This window comes from Pangasianodon hypophthalmus, chromosome 12 (assembly GCF_027358585.1).
Source record: "Pangasianodon hypophthalmus isolate fPanHyp1 chromosome 12, fPanHyp1.pri, whole genome shotgun sequence".
NCBI classification, from domain to species: Eukaryota; Metazoa; Chordata; class Actinopteri; order Siluriformes; family Pangasiidae; genus Pangasianodon; species Pangasianodon hypophthalmus.
The window spans coordinates 10197634-10220489 of record NC_069721.1 but is presented as its reverse complement, the minus strand read 5'-3'; the positions used below and the strand labels follow the sequence as shown (position 1 = coordinate 10220489).

General features: G+C 39.4%; 2 protein-coding genes across 3 annotated transcripts; one reads left to right on the top strand and one right to left on the bottom strand.

Annotated features, from left to right (window-relative positions):
• Positions 1-75: 75 nt before the first annotated feature.
• pms2 (PMS1 homolog 2, mismatch repair system component) lies at positions 76-9784 on the bottom strand. Its single transcript, XM_026915377.3, has 15 exons — positions 9347-9784; positions 6963-7102; positions 6767-6853; positions 6579-6681; positions 5624-5807; positions 5366-5533; positions 4923-5020; positions 4216-4315; positions 4057-4141; positions 3760-3912; positions 2802-3663; positions 2533-2700; positions 2350-2450; positions 2090-2259; positions 76-454 (listed from the first exon to the last, which is right to left on the bottom strand). The coding sequence occupies exons 1-15, from the start codon at positions 9358-9360 to the stop codon at positions 311-313; spliced, it is 2577 nt and encodes an 858-aa protein (XP_026771178.1). The 5' UTR covers positions 9361-9784; the 3' UTR covers positions 76-310.
• Positions 9785-9873: 89 nt separating this feature from the next.
• eif2ak1 (eukaryotic translation initiation factor 2-alpha kinase 1) lies at positions 9874-21502 on the top strand. Of its 2 annotated transcripts, none has more exons than XM_026915378.3 (15): positions 9874-10641; positions 12867-13034; positions 13972-14108; positions 14204-14247; positions 14360-14453; positions 14829-14909; positions 15046-15142; positions 16234-16294; positions 16377-16710; positions 16814-16925; positions 17054-17160; positions 19552-19681; positions 19872-19951; positions 20105-20338; positions 21141-21502. In XM_026915378.3, exons 1-15 carry the CDS (start codon positions 10515-10517, stop codon positions 21255-21257), a joined length of 1923 nt encoding a protein of 640 aa, XP_026771179.2. In that variant the 5' UTR covers positions 9874-10514; the 3' UTR covers positions 21258-21502. The 2 variants fall into 2 exon arrangements, with proteins under 2 accessions (XP_026771179.2, XP_026771181.2); XM_026915380.3 differs by lacking the exon at positions 9874-10641 and adding an exon at positions 11641-12309.
• The last annotated feature ends 1354 nt before the right edge of the window (positions 21503-22856 follow it).

Here is a 22856-nt window from a genome sequence, read left to right as displayed (position 1 = left end):
CGTGTTTGTACGGTGGGTCACATGGGTCAAACCTCAGAAGCGTTTATCATGTCTTCTAACAGCTCTTTATTTACGCACAGATAAAAGGAATTCACAGAATATAAAAACAACTCGTAATAAGTTGAATGATGATAAAGTTAACTGAAATGCATACACACACACACACACAAAACACAGAGCAATAACAAAGATTAAAACGGCAACAGAGTATGTGTTTCAGTCTGTACAGGAAACCATATATAAAGATCTGCTCCAGCTTGAAGGAAAAAGAGCTGCTCCTGAATACAGAAATCAAATGATCGATCATGCATCAGTCCTGAGAGAGGACATCAAGGTTCACCAGGTGCCTCATGGTCGGCCTGCCGTGAGGACAGTTCCAAGGCTGCTCAATTTCCCCCATGTGGACCACAAGCTTCTTCATTTCACTGGTATTCAGTGCAGTCCCTATCATGACCTGCGACAAAAAAGGACTCATTTTTAATGACTATACCACAGTAACTACAGTGGCCCTGAAATTCAAAACAAATCAACAAACCAAAAACAGCATATTTGGCAACACTGCATCATGTCATCATTTGCATTGCATCTTGTTATCTGAACTGAACTGTCACACTTCAGATGACTGCAATCAGGGTGGCGGTCAGTCATTACTTCACTTTAGTCACACTGAACACTGCAATAAGGAGCACTTAATTTTGAGCACTTAACTTTTATTAACATTATTTGTATAATTATGTCTGAAGCACCTAATTACTTGGAACAATGTAATGTCTGACACAGTTTATAATTTATTGTATTATAAATAATATAAATTTATAATCAATTTAATAACCACAAAACAAAAGGAATTGTAATTTGCAATGTTGATATATAAGAATTGTAATATGTAATATTGATATTTCATGGGAAAGATACTGCATTAAAGACAGCTTATATAGTTGTAAATCTCAGAGCAGGATTTATAAGTAAGACTGCCACTCAGTGGCCAAAGGGGAGAAGCACTAAGGGCATTTGAAAATATCCATCCATCCATCTATCCATTTTCTGTACAGCTTATCCTAACACAGGGTTGTGGGGGAGCCTGGAGCCAATCCCAAGGGACTCGGGGAACATGGTGGAGGACACCCTGGAAGGGGTGCGAACCCATCGCAGGGCACAATCGCACACACTCACACACCCATTCATACACTACAGACAATTTGGAAATGTCAATCAGTCTACAACACGTCTTTTTACTGGGGAGGAAACCAGAGTACCCGGAGGAAACCCCGAATCACAGGGAGAACATGCAAACTCCACACACACAGGGTGGAGATGGGAACAACAAAACCACTAAACATCACATTCAAAGACACATCACCATTAACTCAAAACTCAAAGGGTAGATCCTTATTGAACACGTGCTTTGCTGATTGGACACAGTGTATGACTCATAAAAAAAAGAACTGCACTTTTTCAGTCTGTTATCTTGTTAGTCTAGCGAAAATGATTTCATTATTTTCAAAGTCACTTATGTTATTACAGTGAGGAGTAATACTTTGGTCTGAATATCAAGGCCCCTTTAGGCAGGTTTCAGCATTTGCATACTCATTAAGCTGCCAACTTTGCATAGCATTATCAAAATTAACATCATATGAATGCCCTTGTTAAAAATAAGCAAGAATAAAAGCATCAGTAGACTCATTTAGGCTCGTATTTCCCCTTACTATAAACATCCTCTAGCTCTGTGTCTCAGATTGGCACACACTATAGCCATCATCAACGAGCATGTGAGTTTCAGTAAGGATCGTCGTTGATTTGTTAATGTATTTTGAAGTGAAGTGACTTGTGGCCAAGTACGGTGACCCATACTCGGAATTTGTGCTCTGCATTTAACCCATCCAAGTGCACACACACAGTAGTGAATACACACATACACACCATGAACACACACCCGGAGCAGTGGGCAGCCTTTTTTTGCTGCGGCCTCCGGGGAGCAGTTTTGCACTTATCGGTCACCATAAATAACTGATAGCTTCAAGATATCTTCAAAGTGGTCTATGCAATGTATGTATTAGTATTAGAATAATGCAAATGAGGCTATACTCACTGATTTGCGGCATGCTCTCGATGCAAACATCTGCCTGACTCGAGAAGGCCTGCACATGACCCCAGGACTGTCACTAAGCATGAAGATGAGCTCCTCAATGTCACTTGGGCCAAAGGTCCAGTTCTTACTTGTGGGTACAGATATCAGCTTCACTCTCTCCATTACTGGTGCTATAAAATAAGACACTTATTATAAACCTCTACATAAGGTACACACGTACACAGTGCACTTACAAATAGTAGGTGTGCTCTTGCATATACCATTCTCGTCAATGAGGAAGTCAAAGCCATTTTTCTTGAAGATTTCGAGATTTTCAATCAGTATAGTTTCACTTACAGCAGGGAGGTGGAGATTCTGTGGACTGACATGAAAACAGAAAATGCACTTTTACTTCCAAATGAATGTGAATTACTTTTTAAATATGCATCAAAGTCCAGACTTACACTATAAGTCTCTGTCCTTTTAGGACAGTATCCTTTTGGAGCATCTCAAAGTTGTACTTTTCGTCTGTGGCGTGCTGGTCGATAATAAAAAGATCTGAGTTTAACTTGATAATGATAAAACCCAAGTTGAACTGACCGATGATCTCCATCTCCTTAAACATGTCCTTGCTAAAAAAAAAAAAATAAATAAAAAATACATATACATAAAAAATATAAATACATCAGCCAGTTACTGAGAACCAAAACTGAAGATTAAGTGATCCCTCTACCTTATTTCTTTCTTCAACTCATCCTCGGCACTCTGGTTTTCACCAGGTTTAATCTTTGCCCTGAAGCGTCTATATTTTGGCTCCTGATCATTCTGCCCTCTTTGCTGGGTCTTTAGTCTCTCCATCCTTCTAACCAGCTCTGTCATTGAAAACTGCAAAGGCACTGTTTTCTTCTGCACTCTGACCGGTTTGTCATACAGTCCACAGGAATCACCGCTCGTGCTGGAGGATGGCAGTTCGGGCTGTTCTGATAGGTTCACATCCCACCTACATTTCTTTGCCTTGGGACTAGAAATCCTTTCAGAATTAATATCAGACACCGTTTCTTGCTCTGAAGTTTCTAAAACATCATGCACCTCATCTACAGACTCACTGTGAGGCTCTGGTTTAATGCTAGGTTCCTCTAAAACTGAATCTGGAGAGTCGAATTCAGAACTGCTTCCACACAGAGTCTCCGGGGTTTCTGTGATGGAGCCTTGCTCTGACAAACCTGAATCAGCCTCCACGTGCTCATCCTTGTGCTCATCCTTGGTTAGGCCAGATTTCAAAGCCTTCAGTGGTGAAGCTGCTTTTTCTGAAGCAGTATCTGAAGATCTGCTATAGTTAGTCTTTTCTGAGCAATGGAAAAAAGAATGCATCTTTTTTTTAGTTGGACCATTATCCACAGTTTTACTGTTAGAGGTCTTTGTCCCAATACCAGAAACCTGCTGTTTTGAAAATGCTGCCTTTAGTCCAGCTAAGTTAAAAGATGTCTTTGGGGTCTGTGTCAAAGTCTCTGAATCATCTTCTGAAGTCAATCCAGTCAGCGAAGCTTTTCGAGGACCTTCTGAACTATTAGCAGAATCACTACATCTGGAAAAAACTGACAAACAGGAACAGTGAAACAAATACTAAACAAATAATAATTTGTCTAATTTTTCATACTGAACATGAGAATGCAGTGATTTGGCATACATACTGCTTGTGATTTGTGGTGTGTGATTGAGACTGATTTTATTGACTCCACTCTCATACATGGCAATGAGAGAGCTCTTCAGGATAGCAAGCAACAGCTTCTCCTCCTGCAGAAATATCTGACGCTTATCGGGTGTAACATTGACGTCGACGCATTCTACATGGTGGAGAAAAACAGAAATTAAAAAACTAAAAAGAAAAGAAAGTGTTTAACGTATTATGCTGCATATACTGTACGTGATCTATCTATTTATTTATTTTTTTAAATACTACGAGCCTTCGGTTTGTCACTAATTCTTACCTGAAGCAACAGAAATGTTTAGAGCAACAAACGGGTACTGATGACGGTTGAACATGTGGTAGACTTCGTTTACAAGCTTGGAAACCTGTAAGCATACATTCATTAGAAAGAAACAGAGTATATAAGCTGAATAATGACGATTAAATTAAATGTGAGTACCTTGGATGGATCACAGGGTCTTTTGTTAACAAAGAAGAACTGCCGGTCAGTTGCACTTCGTCCCACACCATGATCGGCTTGTGATACATAACCAGAGATCCTGGAATGCAAGTGCAAACAAATGAGGAACCCTTAATAGAATATCCAATAAAAAAATATCTGCATGGGAAACAGAGTCATAATTTGGATGCATCAGTGCGCTACTACCTTTGCCGATTCTGAATTGGAGTGAAATTGATTCTTTTGTTTGCTATTTGGTTTGGTTTGATTGCAAAGTGCACATAATTAAACGAACGCTCAATAAATTCCTAGATAATTATATAAATGACTAGTGTTATAATAACTAACATTTAATGTATCCAGCATTTATTTTCTCTTTTTATTCATCAAGCTAAATATCTATAACATTTCTGCAGCACTACAGCTCTGTCCTTTGGCTCAGTTTACCCCTCACAGCTCAGTTTAGCAGCTCACATCTACAAAAAAATGTCGCCCACAATCCAAAACACATGGCACGTTTGGTTCACTTCCTGCAGTTGGGTTGATTCAGAGTCGAATCATTTTCTCATTGCAATTACACTATAGTTCACTTAGCATTCAGGAAGCAGATAAAGATCTCAGAAGGTCTCAGACCGCTTGATCGGTTGCTGCGTTCTGCCTAAATGATGCGCACCCAAAAGGAAAACACACCCTGACATGAAACTCACGTGAAAAGATCTGTAGGAAGTTCTTCCCCAGTTAATCCATAATCCTCTTTAACATTCTCACTGGGAGATATTTGCTGAAAAGGAAGTAGACTCTGGAGCTGCGAAGAGAGTGTTATCCAGATTAAGGACAAGATGAATCCCAAAATAAATATCTATGATATCTATGCTTCTAAATCTTCTGCATTGTATGTCTTGGCTTGAGCTTGGGAGTGGATTTATGTCATCATCATGACTGCCATTAAGAAAAACATGAACTATGCAGAGCACTGCTGTTTATAGTAATCTATAGATAAGTGCATAGATGACCATTTTACTTTTGAAGCAACAGTTTTATGTGGTTATTTTGCTGTGCATTATGGAGCACACACATCTGATTACAGAAAGCTCCCAAAATAGTGTAGCTGTGAGCTGGTTCTTAAAATAGTTTACTGAAGTAGCACTACCTGTTTTGGCCCAAACAGCGCTCCGATGTTGTCCCTCATGCTGTGGCTCCCGCTGGTGCACACTACTGTGTTACGCTTGCCTTGGCCAAGCTGATTAGTGCATGTGATGCGCACACCAGTGGAGATGATGCAGTACGACTGCAGGACGTGGACCATCTTAGAAAACTCCTGTATGGTAAAGCAGCCCAATCACTCACACACTGACATTTTCAACATTACACAACAACAGCATCTGAACTTTGCACGCTGTAGTTAAACCTTTTTGATGTTGCGCTGAAACTCTTTGTGGCGAACCGGCAGGGTGGAGAAGAGCTGCTGAAGGCTGACGGTGGTCCCCTGCTGCCGGGGATGGGGAGCTCGCTGGACAAGACGGCCATTGTGGTCAAAGACGAGCCGAGTGCCCACATGGCTACTTTCATGACAGGTCACCACGCTGAGATCACTGAGAACAGTTATTACAGAAGACTCAACTCTACAGCAAAAGCAAGGGTCAATATATCTCTGGTTTATTCTGACCTGGGAGAAGCACAACTTCAGCTGAACTCGAATCGTATACTTTTATTACTCTACACAATGGACCATTAGAGCCTTCTGCAGACTGTCACAAGCTTTTCCATTCCTTCCAAACAACCTCATCCTCTCTATTAAACTACTATTGCCCTGTGAGGGGAAAGGGGCAGAGCTAAGCAGCTATTTCAAGTGGAGCAGAGCTAATTTTCAGAAAGGAAAATGTGAACAGAAACCTGAAATAAAGAAACAAGCCATATCATAGCTATATTGCATGTTTTTCTAAGGTGTCTTTCAAATGATGTGTCTATAAACACTTATACTGAATAAATATTAATTCATAAAAGTAGTCATGTTTGACTATAACTGTATAGAGTGTACATAATGTATTTATTTTCATTTTTGTTTTCATCTCTTGTCATCTGCATCTTAACATCACTGTAGATGAAGATTTTCCTTTCATGTGTTTCTTAAGTTACAAATTAATTTTCAATATGATGCTGATTTCAGAAATCGGAGTAATGGCCATCCAATGCTGAGCCGATACTGACATCTTCACAGTAACCAAAGCAACTCTTAATATCAAATATCATTATTCAATATCAGATCAGTGCATCACAATGAATATTGTTTCTATTGTAATGGTGCTGTGGTCTCTGTTACTCTGGTAGTGTGGTACACAGACTCAGAAAGTATAAGGACAAACCTGAGGGCACACAGTGAGCTCAGGGCTTCACCACGGAAGCCAAATGTCTCAACGTGAATTAAGTCGGAGAAATCTCGCAGTTTCGATGTATGGTGCTTTAAAGCTGTGGATACAAGGAAAAACATAAGCACACCAAATTAAAACAAAACCCCCAAAAAAACAAACTCTGTGCTGTGAATGTAACTCACTTAGGCCTTCAAAGTTCTCCTCCTCCACACCCTTTCCGTTGTCAGAGACTTCCACAAGCTCTGTCCCGTTCTCTTTGAGCCTGATGTCTGAAATCCCAGTGATAACAGCTCAGAATTAGGTTATGCTATTCTACAGTTTCAACTCATCAGGAATCCCCAATAATACTCATGACACTCTTGAATCTCATGCACTCACCAACTTGTGTAGCACCCGCATCAATGCTGTTCTCTACCAGCTCTTTCACAGCTGTGGCCAAAGTCAACACCACTTGCCCAGAGCAGATCTGATGCACCGAGTGTTTATCAATGGCCCTGATGGCTCTGGCTGGCTCCGAGCTGGAATTACAAACCGACAAATCAGGATCATTTGCAGTCAACTCTAGACTAAAAATAAACCGCAGTTTGAGAGACACGATTTGATTCTGTATGTTGACATATTTTCTTCTGAAACTATGACTGATTTACACAACAACCAACAGAGTTCGAGATATGCCACAACCCGCAGATTCTATCCAAACCTGACAGTGGCTTAGCAAAAAAAAAAGATAACTATGGAGAACAGCTAAAAGTTTAATGAGAGACTTTTTTAAAACTGTGGAGTACTTCATACCGCCACCTTCATCTATGCCTGTCAACTGTAGTCTCCAAACCAACCCCAAGTATTCCCTTTTCCAACCATCCCTTGGCTGGAAAAAGGAAGACACAGCCAAAAACACACTGACGAACCATGTTTGCTGCTAATGAGCTTGTAGAGCAAGACTTGCCCCGGGTGACAAATATGTTCTACAGAGCATTTAATCAAACATAAGGATGACTCATCAAAAAATGCAATTATTTTACCAGAAGTATTAAATCAAAAAAGAAACTTTTTTTAGTACTTTTTTCCTACACTATATGGCAAAGGTTTGTGGACACCTGATCATCACACCCACATGTGCTTCTACTAGATTTTGTGGCTGTGAGGATTTGCCCATTCAGCCACAAAAGTATTAGTGAGGTCAGGCACTGATGTCAGACGAGGATGCCTGGAGCGCGCTTCAATTCACGTTCAGTGGGGTTGAGGTCAGAGCTCTATGTAGGTCACTTGAGTTCTTCTACTTCAAACTTGTCACACCATGTCTTCATGAACCTTGCTTTGTGCACAGGGGCATTGTCATGCAGGAACCTGCTTGGGCCCCTTAGTTCCACTGAAGAGAAATTGTAATGCTACAGCACACAAAGACATTCTATACAATCATGTCCTTCCAACTTTGTGGAACTCATTCATGCAGTTATCTAATTAGTCAATCGTGTGGCAGTAGTGCAATGCATAAAGTCATGCAGATATGGGCCAGCAGCTTTGGGTAATGTTCATATCAACCATCACAATGGGGAAAAATGTGATTGGCATGATTGTTGATGCCAGATGGACTGGTTTGAGTATTTCTATAACTGCTGATCTCCTGGGATTTTCATGCACAACACACTCTAGAGTTTACTCAGAATGATGCAACAAAAAAAAAAAACATCCAGTGAGTGGCAGTTCTGCAGACGGAAACACTTTGTTGATGACAGAGGTCAACAGAGAATGGCCAGACTGGTTCAAGCTGACAGAAAGGCTACAGATACTCAGATAACCACTCTGTGCTATTGTGGTGAGCAGAAAAGCATCTCAGAGTGCACAACATGTTGAACCTTGAGGCAGATGAGCTACAACAGCAGAAGACCATGTGGAATTCCACTTCTGTTAGCCAAGAACAGAACGCTGAGGCTGCAGTGGGCACAGGCTCACCAAAACTTGACAGTTGAAGACTGGAAAAACATAGCCTGGTCTGGATTGAATGAATCTTTATTTCTGCTGAGACACACAGATGGTAGGGTCAGAATTTGGTGCCAACAGCATGAATCCATGGACCCAATCTGTATTGTGTCAACAGTCCAGGCTGGTGGAGGTAGTGTAATGGTGTGGGGAATGTTTTCCTGGCACACTTTGGGCCTGTTAGTACCAATCAATCATCACTTGAATGCCACAGCCTATTTGAGCATTGGTACTGACCATGTGCATCCCTTCATAGCCACAATTTACCATCTTCTAATGGCTACTTCCAGCATGATAATGCACCATGTCACAAAGCAAAGGTTGTCTCAGACTGGTTTCATGAACATGACAATAAGACAGTAAGTGTTCTTCAGTGGCCTTCACAGTCACCGGATCTGAATCCAGTAGAACACCTTTGGGATGTGGTAGAACAGGAGATTCACAGCATGAAAGTGCACCTGAAAAATCTGCAGGAATTGTGTGATGCAATCATGTCAACATGGACCAGAATCTCTAAGGAATGTTTCTAACATCTTGTAGAATCCATGCCATGAAGAATTGAGGCTGTTTTGAGAGCAAAGGGAGGCCCTACCCAGTTTTAGTGTAGTGTTCCTAATAAAGTGCTCAGTGAGTGTATATGAATTGGAGGAGTAGGAAGTACAGAACCACTATGAAGCTAATAGATTAATGTCATTATGGGTTCATGCTTTTTGCACCAATAATATACATGCGACCTTTGCCTTTTTAAATATGTGAAGAAGAAGAAGAAAAAAAAAACTCACCAAGCTTCTGTCATTGTCCCTGAGGCAGCTACTGAATCACTAACACTTCCTAGTAGACTTCCAGGCAGGATTAATCATTACACGCTGAAATAGTTGACTTTCACATGAAGTGTTTGAATGTTAGTTAGCTAAACAACCGCCACAGTTTGAACACAGTTTTCCCATTTTAGCATTCAGATCATACCTCGCTTAATTAGCTAGTTACACCGTTTACTGGAGACTATATCAATTAACAGCATTATTTACATCACAGAAAACCACATTATCTCTCCACATTATCACTGTAACTTCCCGCTAGATGCAGTAATTCGGCGCATGTGAACGAGTTCAGCCGGAAATGCGCGAATTCGTTGATCTACATTTCATTACCGAACGAAACTCTGGGTAAGAAATCATATGTAGATCGCTGCTCAGAGGTCGTCCGACGTAGTGTTTGTGTTTGAGCGCATCATGTTGCCACACATTGTGCGCAGAAAGTAGCATATAAATGGTTGTATGTTCTTGAATTTAGCAGCTCGCCAGCGGACAATAGCCAGTAGCGTTGAGTGTGTTTAGTGTTTTGTATACTGGGAGGTGTCGTAGTACGTTGTTGAGAATACTTTTTTGCTGTCACTGCTGGCTTTGATATGACATCAGATCTTTTGTTTAGGCGTTACTTTTTTGCTTGTAAGTTTAGTATTAAATCTTGCGTCAATTTGTAACTTTTTTTTGCGTCTCTGACACTTTATTTTGAAAGGTTTCATCATCCCGCGAGCAGTGAGCAGTTAGGGACTATGTACAAATTAAAAACCGTTTGTCAAGCATTGGAGTACAACGAGACCGTTTTAATAGGTTATAAACAAATTGCCTTGTATAATTAAAAGTAAATATCCATCAAATTGTAAATTGGTTTGTATAAACTTCCAACACAAGAACTATTGAGAGCTTTGGGACAGTGACCTTATGCAGTGTGGACCTTTTGAGACGCTCCCTTACAGTTGACATGGCGGAATACTAGCGGCTGGGTTGACTTTTTACTATTTTAGTTGTTGTACAATGTTTACTGGTCGGTTTCAGTAAGTAGGTTTCTCCAGTATGTTAAACCGTTTGATGGAAGCATCGAAAGTGGACGACCTTGATGCTTTAAAAGCTTTATAAAGTGAAGAGTTAGTGTAGTGTAGCTGGTGTCATGGCAGAAGGTTCTAGGGTGAAAGACAGTCACAGTGTGCTGCTACACACACAGCTGAGGGACACAAGCACACATGGCGGAGGACTGTTCGAGCTGACACATGACGACGAGGACGTCCAGTTTGACAGTGAGTCTCTTGACAGAGATCATGTCTCCTTTGCATTTATTAAGGTGGATCTCACTAATTAGCATGACACATACACTCATATCACAAGGTAATCCTACCATATTTCTACACATCCATTCCTGTACACAATATGTCAGCCCCCTTCTACCCCATCCATCAGCTGAGAGACCACCATAGGGTGGTAGAGTGTAGTGACATCTACCCCATCCATCAGCTGAGAGACCCCCATAGGGTGGTGCAGTGTAGTTACATCTACCCCATCCATCAGCTGAAAGAGACCCCCATAGGGTGGTACAGTACAGTGACATCTACCCCATCCATCAGCTGAGAGACCCCCATAGGGTGGTGCAGTGTAGTTACATCTACCCCATCCATCAGCTGAGAGACCCCCATAGGGTGGTGCTAGTGTAGTGACATCTACCCCATCCATCAGCTGAGAGACCCCCATAGGGTGGTGCAGTGTAGTTACATCTACCCCATCCATCAGCTGAGAGACCACCATAGGGTGGTGCAGTACAGTGACATCTACCCCATCCATCAGCTGAGAGACCACCATAGGGAGCTATATAAGGAGCTATAAGGAAACCTGTCTGCCCAAAACTGACATTTTACCTCTCCCAATATTTTCTTTGTAATTAAGTTATTCTGAGCGCAAGTTCTGTATGCAAGCCACTGAGCATCTCTTATTGTATAACCAAGTGTGGAAAAAGTACAGAGAATCTCTTTGGTATTCTTTATCCAAGCTTACTTAATTAAAAGTAGAAGTATGGAGGCAAAAAATTAAATGATTCAAAGTAAAAAAAAAAAAAAAAAAGATCTACGTTTAAACATACTTAAGTAAAGGTTGTAAAGTAAATATTTTTAACAGATGAAGAGAGCCTGATCCTGCATGACTAAGTAGTATGTCGTTTAAATAGAGACACCTCTTGTATGAATCTGTAACTCTATTAAAAGAAAACATCTAATTAAAAAAAAAAAAAAAAAAAAGGTGTTTGAGATTTGTAAGGAGTAAACTGAAGGTCAAAAAATAAGGAGTAAAAATGGTTATTTTTTTTTGGAAAAATACTTTACTTGAGTAGAAAAAGTGTTGAATTTCAATAAAATGCGTAAAATATAGTAATACTTAAGTATAGTAATGAAGCACAATTACTCGAGCGTTTTTCACCCCTGAATATAGGAGACCTGATGCAGGTCATGAAGGGATTGATAATTAGCTGATGAGCTAGATAATGTGTTCTGGGAAACCACTGGAAAAACACGCAAACGTAAGTAAACCTACAGAAATCTTCCATAACCTAATCCACAGCAATGAACTCTGAATTATCATTTATGAGAGATGTCATTGCATTTTTGATAGTTTAGAGTACTAACTGATGTGTGTAACCTCATAACACATATGACTTACACAAGAGTTGCACAATATAAAACTCACATAATAGTGCTTTTATATGTTTTCCTCATAATCTTGTTGTGAAGCTCCCTAGAGGTGGGGAATGACATGTTTCATGCTGATAAGCGTTGCCCGTCCCTGCCCTGCTCATAGCTGTGCAGTGAAGATGTAGCATCAGTGAATTCGTTTGTAATAACTTAATGTGAATGTAGCAGAAGCCAAAATGGATTCAGAACAAACAGACATTGCTGGTTTGATAGCTAAGTTTATCGCTGCAGGTAAGAAATGATGCTTTAACCAGATCTGCTGTATTCCTGATATGGCCAAGTCAGTTACTGTTACTCTGCCTGTGTGTACATTTCATAGAAGTAGTTTGTGCATATGTAGGCCTTAAATGGTGATTTCCTGGTAGTGGGACTGGGCTTTTTGATGGTATAATATTGAGATTGTGATAAATTACATACAAAAACATTTTTTTTTTTTAGATGTCCTGGGTATTGTCTTTTTTTTTTTTTAACTAACTGACTGCATCATTACACATAGTAATATGCAGTATTGCAAGTAGTTTTGTAAAGATTTGTTTAAAAAAAAAGTGTTCTTGTACCAAATATTGAACTTGTCAGATTAATAAATAATTCAATAAAACATTAAATAAAACCATAATTGAACATTTGAAGTGTTTCCACTTTGTTAGGACATGTAAATATTGTGATTATATGTGACTTGTGAAAATGTCTTTAAGTATCAAGATATTTTTGACATATTGCTCACCCCATGCTCCATAGCCACATGATTTAACACGTCCCTTTCATTTTTCCTTTTCGTATTAACACAGCTTCTGATTCGGATAATAACTGTGAGGTGTTGACAGCAGGAAGACAGTATCCGTCCCTTCTGGAGTTTGCCTCTGCCATCCCTAACCACCTGCTGCTGGGGTCTCTGCTCGAACACTTGTGCTTTGTGTACGAGAAAGACCCTGCACAATCTCGCATTCTGTTCAAGGGTAAGGTCATTACCACAAACAGTTGCAGTGTTGCTACATTGATAGCTATGTGTTTAATTCAATAGGGACTAGGCTTGTTTGTGTCACATTTTCATGAGTAGTCAGGGTCTATAGTCAGCTCCAGAAATATAGGTAAAAATGGTTATGAAAAAGTACAAATTGTAACTGAATCTTTACCAGGGGTGCCGATAATTTTGTGTGATCTAACAGCTTTCACACCAGACATTGCAATCAATTACAGTGTATGTTTTTTTGTACGTAGTTCCTTAAACAACACCATGGTCTATCAAAATTTCAGGAAAATATGAAATGATTATCATTACTATTTTTTTTTTCATAAGTGGTTTATTAGTCTTTATTTAAGACCATACAAACCAGATATTGCACCATGAGCACACTTAAATATTGCAATATTTAGTGCGCAGAGTCTAGGCCTGTTTACATATTGATCTTTTTAAGTAGCAGTTGTTTTATCATTAATGAATAAAGATAAAATATGGTCTCTGCCTTTTACTTATAGGATGCATATGCCAGCTTAACTGCAGTTTTTAATGACATGAACCTAGAACTCTCTTCAAATAAACAACTGCACAAGTGTAGATATTAATATTTACCTCTATGCAGACGTACATTATACTGTTTCAGTTCAAGTGTGTGACTGCAATGAAATTTGGTATCCTTCTTCCATCAAATCCGATCCCACTGGCTGCGTGGGAGTATTTTGAATCCTTTTCCGTTTATAGTTCCTAGTTTAAAATGAACTATTACCTGAAAATTGGAAAACAACAGCTCATCACTGTTTCCCTAATGTGGACAAACTAGCATAGAATTACTTACTAATGAATATTTTTCTCAATGGCTAGTTGTCATTGCCAATGTTGTTGCATCGCTTTCTAGCTTGTCTGTTTAAGTTAGATTTTTTTTTGGCCTGTTTTAGTGATTGGTCAGCGACTAGCAGCAATGAACCTCCTCTCTCCCCTGGCCATCAGTGACGAGTTCAGCACAGTGAGACTGCAGCACAGCCGGGCCTTCGCTGAGCTCCTGCATGCAGCCAGCTCATCACTGTTTCCTCAGGTAAACACAGTAACCTGAACTGCCATAACTGATTACATTTCTCAGAGAAAAGATGAGACAATCTGTTTTTTTTGTTTTGTTTTGTTTCTTGACAGAATGAAATGTACCTAAATGCTGATCGCCAAAACTCTGTGCTAAGGTAAGGAGATCATAGATAATAGACATTTACACTGTGCTTTTGTTGGTGTATTTATATTTTATATGCATGTACTGTCTATCCAATAGATCTTTTAGTATCCTTTATATTTTAGAACAAAAGATGGTCTTTTCCAAACCTCTCGCTACCTCAGTGAATTTGACGAAATCTCACCACTGGGCAGAGGATCATATGGAAAAGTCTTTAAGGTGTGGTGATCTATGACGTATTGTATCGTGGTTTCTAAATGGCTTTTTACATTTTAGTGACATTTTAAGGTTCAAGGTTCTTTATTTGTCACATACATATTACTTACATGTGATGTATTCATGTAGTGAAATGTTTTTCCTTAGTGCCTCGTCCCACAGTGCAACAGTGATACATAATAAAAGCAGAATATATTGAATAAAATAGTAAAATAGAATAGAATAGAATCTAGTAGACAAATATAGACGTTATATGTAAAAATATGTTCAGCAGGTTTTGGAGGAATGCTTAGCAGCCTTTAGAGGAATGTAGTGTGCAAAAAATTGTTTCATAGTGCAAGAGTGCAAGAGTTTTTGTTTACTCAATGCTGTTCACAGGTGATAAACAAGTTGGATGGACAGCATTACGCTGTAAAAAAGATTCTGATCAAGAATGTGACGAGGAACGACTGCATGAAGGTAGAGCGATGATCTAATGAAGTACAACAGATTATTTAGTTTGTCATATATACCTAGGACCAACATGTAGAAATGTAATATGTATTGGATGAATAAATTGTATGAACACATAAATTGTATGAATGATTTGTTGTAGGTCATACGGGAGGTTAAAGTTCTGTCCAGTCTTCAGCATCTGAACATTGTTGGATATCACACTGCGTGGATGGAGCATGTGCAGCCTGCTGTGAAGAGTAAATCACTTATATTAAGTATACATTTTTAGCTCATAACTAGCCTTCCTCCTGAAGTGAAAAGTTATTTCTGACTTCTTTGTTCATCTGTTAGGTCCTCGCAAGATCAAAGATCATGATTTAAACATGAATGCTTATAACTGACCTATTTGAAGTTATTCGATTGTTTTATTGAATTATTCACATTTCTAGTCATTTTCATTAATGATTACAGATACGATTAATGTGCTTTATCATGAATACATGTTTACATTCATAATCTCAAGATTTAAATAAATTATTATTATTATTATTATTATTATTATTGTTATTATCTCATTATTTATCTCCATTGAGGCTGTTCTTTATTCCATATATGCATATTCATTAGTCAATATTTTGGTTGAGATTTTGTTGTTTTTTTTTTTACTTGATCAGTTTCTTACTTGATTTCCTATGTCAGAGGTTGTAAGCCAAAATAAACCACTGCGTGTACATGTCTGTAGGGTAGACTACATAAAACAACTAATTAAGCAATATTGCACGAGCAAGAGTGCAGTCATATTGAATATCCGCACAGCTGTAATTCGGCCATAGACACGAGCCCGCAGGCTGAGTGCTGTAGTTAATCACAGCCGTGCCGATATTCAGTATAACCGCATGATTGTGAGTGCGAGATTGCTTTTATACAACAGACAGAATATGGCCAAATGTTCTGTGTATTTTTGGAAATAGATCCCGAAGAAGCTACACTCACAAATAGCTTGTCGGATAGCTGGCTAGCTAGCTCACAATGATTTGTGAGATGCTTCTGGTACAATTGGTGTCCCTTCTTCAACTGATGAGCTTTCATATTTTAAGTCAAAAGTTATATTCCTGAAATGTATCATTTGCCATGTCTGCTGGTAATGTCGCGAACTGTACTGTAGTAACGGTTTCGAACTAGGAAGTGGAATTTCACGTGATGAACACAGATGAGCGGAGTGATACATACAGTGAAAGGTCCCAGGGCAGTTATAGGAAATATAAGCACTCTTTGAGCACCACTCAAATAATCAAATTAGTGAACCAGAACTAACTGTTGTATAATTACTTATATCCTTTTCTTCTAGATTGTAAACCTACTCTTCTGGCTACCATACCAGCTTTAGAAACACCCTCACAAACAGAAAGGTAAGATCATTCCCATTCTTTACTGAAATGGAGCAGATAAACATGCCTTCTGTAATTTCATGAGAATGAATCTCTTTTGCAGACTTGTAGAGGAGAGCACGAGTAGCACCAATGGATCATCCATTGTTTTTGAAAACTCTGAATGTTCAAAGGACAGAAAAGGACACTCTACAAATGTGCTAAAGAATAGCTCAAATAATATTCTAAGATCTGCAGTGGCAACAGAGCAGAGGAGTCAGGTTCTGTCCAAAAAAATTGTGCACAGCCCACATAACTTTGTTCCATGTGCGTTCCTGGGAGAGCCGCGCTCTGCTGGGGAGACCTGCCCTGCACTTCGGTGGGAAAGTTCAACACTGTCAGAGGAGTCATATGTTGATATGAGCAGTCAGCAGTGGGCTGAAAAACATCCAAAGGAGGTATGTTGTTCATCATCTTCCAAACAATGCTGGCAAAGCAAAAAAATGTAATGTGTAATGTTTTAATTTCATTATTAGTTTGACACTGATGTCCATTCTACAGGTTCAGTTCCACTTAATGCTCTACATCCAAATGCAGCTGTGTGAGCGTTCATTGAAAGACTGGATTCAGGAAAGGAACTCTACACCAAAGCCAGAACTCACAATGTCAACAGGTAAATTTAATGGATTATTAACTGGCATAGGTTACTTGCTTTGTAGTATTGGATGTGGTCATTTCCTTGCACATTTGCATGTGTCTGTGAATATAAGTGCAAGCTGGTTACATTTTCTTGATTTGCAGGTTCTTTTCAATCATTTGACTCTCAACAAGCATCTGATATCTTAAAGAAAATACTTGAAGGGGTGGAGTATATTCACTCCCGTGGAATTATGCACAGAGACCTTAAGGTAGGTTTCAAAATTCAAAAGATAAAATCAGAAATAGATCAGTAGTAAAACTATGGTTGCTGTGGGATGAGGCTCTAATTTAGAAAATGGGGAGTAACAGGAAAAGGGAATGATTCCATTTGTGTTTCTCAATAATTTGTACATCTGGGTCCCTGGAGGACTAGTGTTTAGGCCATGGTGCACTAACTGCCGCGGCCTGAGTTCGATTCCCAGCCAGGGAACCACATCAGTGCATTCCCAGTGCCGGTCCCAAGCCTGGATAAAATTGCGGGTTAATAAAAGGGCTGCGTCAGGAAGGGCATCCGGCGTAAAAACTGTGCCAAATCAAATATGCGGACCAATGATCCGCTGTAGCGACCCCTAACGGGAGCAGCCAAAGGGAGAAGAAAAACAACAACTAATGCAGCATTCCATTTATGGAAGATAGAGTTATCTAGTTATCTAGAGTTATCTGCATCAGTCTGGCTGTCTGTCTGGAGTATTGAGAAAAACATACAAAATGCAGGCAGGGGGTTGGTGAGGCTCAGAAGTTTGTTCATGAAGATTGCTGATTTTAAGATTGGCAGCCTGATCTTGAAGAGAAACAGACACTGGAAGTGAGCTTGTTGAGATCAGCCCCACTTTCAAAGCTGTAGGAAATTTGATACATTTTGATAAATTTCATCCTCTCTCTCGAAGAATCCTATTACATACTACTTGCAGAAGAATATTTTTAATGTGGGTTGAAATACAGCATGGGTTAAAATGCAGCATGGAGAACGAAACTATCACATCTGGTCACTAAAAGACTCAATAATCATATCGTATGGCCCTCCTTGTTTATTACATAAGGAGACTCCCATTGCGCCAAAGTTTCTGAGAACTTTTGGTCAGCCGGGTGGAGAGCATTGTTGTTATCTGCTTGCATGATTGCTTTGTTTGCCCAGTTGTGCAAGGTGCAGATAGACTTTGCCACACTGCTCACTAATGAGCAGGTAGAGCACTTTTATGCTCTAGCATAAAAGAGCATTCTGGAATGTTCATTTATTTAAGGTAGCTATATCATGTTTGAGAATGTGCAAAAGAATGATCATAACTTTGTGTTAGCACCAGATTCCAGGAGGGACTTGAGACTTTACACTTTCTTAAATGAAGCAATGGGGTATATGGGAAGGACAGTCGGGTCCTGAGAAAAGAATTGGGAAACTGTAGACAACCACTGTGTCTGTTTCTCTTATTGCATAGAAAGATTTATTGTAGAGAAATCAATAAGGTGGTTGATGTGTATAGGCTGACTGCACTGATTAAAGTAAGTATAATTTTTGGCAACTATAGAACCCATATTTCCTCTTGCAGCTCAAAAAAAGTACATAAACCTATCTATCAGTGTAGCTGCCAGTCAGTAAATTATTGCACCGTACAAAGAACTCATTCACAAGTACAGGATACATTTGATTCCTCTTGATTTTGAGCTGTTTTGGTTGGCTTATGACACTCTCAACAGCCTTCTGGACACTACAGGACGTGTACAGTGCAATAGTACAGTTATAGTCTAAGAACACAAAACTACATTTTTGGTAGTCAAGGGCAGCACTGTACAACAAATACATTAATGTAGAACTGGAGGAGGACTCTGGATACAGGTGTAGACACTCACTGGCCAATTTATTAGGAGCACCTGTACACCTGATCATTCATGCAATTATCCAATCAGCTGTCATGTTGAAGCAGTGCCATGCATATAAATGTTCGCATCAGACATCAGAACCGGAAGAAATTTTATCCCAGTGACTTGTTGACAAGGGAAGAGGTCAGTGAAGAATGGAAGGACAGGGTCAAGCTGATAGGTAGGCATGGTAACTCAAATCATCACTTAACAACCGTGGTGAGCAGAAAAGCATCCCAGAATAAAACACTCAACCTTATGAAGGATGAGCTACAACAGCAGAAGCCCACAAGACAGTTCACTGAAAGCTGAAAGTCTACACTTCAGTCATATCTTGATCGCTTCATTTCAGATTCACTGTGGTGGTATAAAAATTGTCACTGTCCAAATACTTATGGACCCACCCTTTTCTTTTATGTTGGGGCAGACATCCTGTACTTCCAGACTCTAAATGATTTGATGAAACTTCTTAATGTGTCATGTCTGTGTTTAGAATTTTATATAGTTTATGAAATGAAGCATGCAGAGTTTGAAATGGAAGCAGGATGGACTGCAAGAGATCTCTTGACATTTCCCATTTCTGTTAGCCAGCATGTGCTGATAGAGAACTTGCTAAAAGTACCAAAAATGTTTAAATATTGAATCTTTCAGGTAAACTTGCATTTACTTGAAAGTATAATGACATCACTGTGCTGGTACAGCAAATGAATTGTCTTGAAATGTTTATTACTTTTGTTTGTTTACAGCCAAGGAACATTTTCCTGAATGGGCATGAATGCCATGTAAAAATAGGTGACTTTGGATTGGCTTGTAAGGATATTGTGATGAATGAAAATGAACAGCTATCTTCCACTTCTCATGTAAATGGAAACGCAGGTGAGATCTTAATTGCTATTTCATTATGTTGAAAAATGCCTACACTACACCATCATCCTACACAATATTATTTAAACTTTGCAAGCCTGTTTTGGATCCACTAGTAGTGAGTTTTTGTTGAGAGCCTTGGTGTCTTTTGCGTCTCAACTTCTGTATGGTAGCCTGAGTTTACAATCTTGTTGTTTTTCAGAGTCCTCTCACACTACAGGAGTGGGCACTTTTGTTTATGCTTCTCCAGAACAACTGCAGGGCTCTCATTATGACTCAAAGGTAATTAAATCTACACGAGTTGGTACACATATTGATATAGTGCTTTAGTATATTAGTATAACCAGTTATATGGAACAGCTCATTGAACTGCCTGATAGTAGACACCAAGTTCTGCTGTTTTCTCTGAACTTGTTGTCTCAAATGTGTTTGCAGTCAGATATGTATAGTGTTGGGGTGATCGCTGTTGAGTTGTTCCAGCCATTTGGAACAGAGATGGAACGTGTGCAAACACTCAGCGACCTGAGAAAGGGGAAGGTTCCAGATGACCTGTATAAAAACTGGCCAGTCCTGACTGAGCAAATTAAACTGCTGACCAGCATGGACCCCTCACTGCGACCAAGTGCATCCCAGCTACTGCAAAGTGATCTCTTTAACAACAAAGACATGGTATGTGTGCCTGGAATGGCTTCTAAATTTTGCATATAAAGTAATAAAATTCAGTCTGACAAAGTTTCTTGTGGTTTGTTTTACTGTTACAAAAAAAAAAATCAACTTCAGTGACAGGCTGTGAGGATTTTTATCTTTTGCTGCTCCTATGGTCCTAAGGGGGAAATAGTGTATAGCCACGGTTCTATCCTATTGTTCTGGCCTTGTTGTAGAGCATTGTTTTTCAAATTGTATATCTATCCCCACTTTTAATCAGCTCTAGTGACACTGAAAAGCCATGTTCCAACACTAGGGCTCAATTTTAAGTTATGCCATATTGTATCTACACTGGACTTAAGAATGCAGCTGTGCTTATGATTACAGGAGTTAAGGAGCAGAGATAATACAGGGTTGTTTTTAAGCATTGTTGAGATTAATTGTATAATTAATTATACCCCAGATTTTTGGGATGATAAGCTTGATAATGAAGTGGTAGTTGGCCCATTTACACAAAATACAAAAAAAGCGAATTATCAGTAACAATTAGGCAATGATAATTTTAAAAAACTTTTTATATCTTGTATCATTAACCCATGTTTGTCACAAAGGTAAAGTACATATACTGTATATTAGATTAGACAAATAGAATTAGACAGTTAGACTGAGGTCCTTGACAGTGTGCTGGTAGATTTTAGAAAGGTGTGTTGCTGAGGTTCTGTCTCAGATTTGTGGTAATGCCATGTGATAAAGCAAAGTCCTGCTGCATTGGGAATTAGGATAAAATAAATATTCATAGAATATTCATGTGTGCTCTAATTTCTAGGTAATCCACAATTTACACCAGAGGATTTCTGAGCAAGAAGAGGAAATCATTCAGCTCAGAAGACAGATCAGTGAACTACAAACCTCACAAAATGGACCAGAGAAGGCATCATTATAACTACTACTGACTATTCTCTACCAAGTGAGACTTTGGCATATTATGTGAATAGTTTTCTTTTATTTATTTTTGTGACGTGTTCCTGTGTATGAAGTCAACTTTGCCAAGGTGTATAAAGACAAATAAATAAATAGATAACCTTTCAGATGAATATTAGACTGACTCAGAACACATGTGGATTTCTGGGCACAATTTCATGTTTTTCTTCTGTCTTTAAACCATTAAAGTATTTTATATTTCTGTGATGGGCAGATTTTTGTTTGCAAGTTGGGAAATGGGTGTTATGCTTGTGTTACACTTCCCAAGCTCAGGGCCAGTGTGACCAGATTATTTACCTGTAAACAGGGTGAAAAGATGAGCAATAGCCTCAATTCTTCATGGCATGGTTTCCACAAGATGTTAGAAACATTCCTTAGAGATCCTGGTCCATGTTGACATGATTACATCACACAATTCCTGCAGATTTTTCAGGTGCACTTTCATGCTGTGAATCTCCTGTTCTACCACATCCCAAAGGTGTTCTACTGGATTCAGATCCGGTGACTGGGAAGGCCACTGAAGAACACTGAACTCATTGTCATGTTTATGAAACCAGTTTGAGACGACTTTTGCTTTGTGACATGGTGCATTATCATGCTGGAAGTAGCCAGTAGAAGATGGTAAACTGTGGCCCTGAAGGGATGCACATGGTCAGCAACAAATAACTCAAATAAGATGTGGCATTCAAGCGATGATTAAATGGTATTAACAGGCCCAAAGTGTGCCAAGAAAACATTCCCCACACCATTACACTACCTAGACCAGCCTGGACTGTTGACACAAGGCAGGTTGGGTCCATGGATTCATGCTGTTGGCCACAAATTCTGATCCTACCATCTGTGTGTTTCAGCAGAAATTGAGATTCATCAGAACAGGCTACTTTTTTCCCCCAGCCTTCAACTGTCCAGTTTTGGTGAGCCTGTGCTCACTGCAGCCTCAGCTTTCTGTTCTTGGCTTATAGAAGTTTAACCCAACATGGGCTTCTGCTGTGGTAACCCATCTGCCTCAAGGCTCGACCTGTTGTGCATTCTGAGATGCTTTTCTGGCCCGTATCTGCAGGATTTTATGCAATGCACTGCTGCCACACGATTGGCAGATTAGATAATTGCATAAATGAGTAGGTGTACAGGTGTTCCTAATGAAGTGCTCCGTGAGTGTATATTGCCATTCAAGTTATTTTAGAAATATTTATTAGCAGAGGCTGTTGGCCAGTCTAGGGGAGGTGTTGGCTAAATGCTTCTTCATCTTTTAGTTAGTTGGCTAATTCTTTCCATACAGTAAATACATTTTGGATGTATAGCGCCACTTAGGATACCGCGAGAGTGTCACGAGATTATGTGAGACCTGTAATATGTTCAGTGCGCGTCCTCAATCCGCTGCGCATGAGCGTTTAATCCTAAAGGCAAGGTAAGGCAAGGTCGAGAAAAGTAAGTGACTAAATTATAATGTTTCCGGCTATAAAACATTTTCTAAGCCACGTTACCACGTTTCTAGTCTGTAGGGAAACTTGGAAAAGGGTTGATATTTTAGAAAACGAGGTGTATACGGTTCATAAAAGCC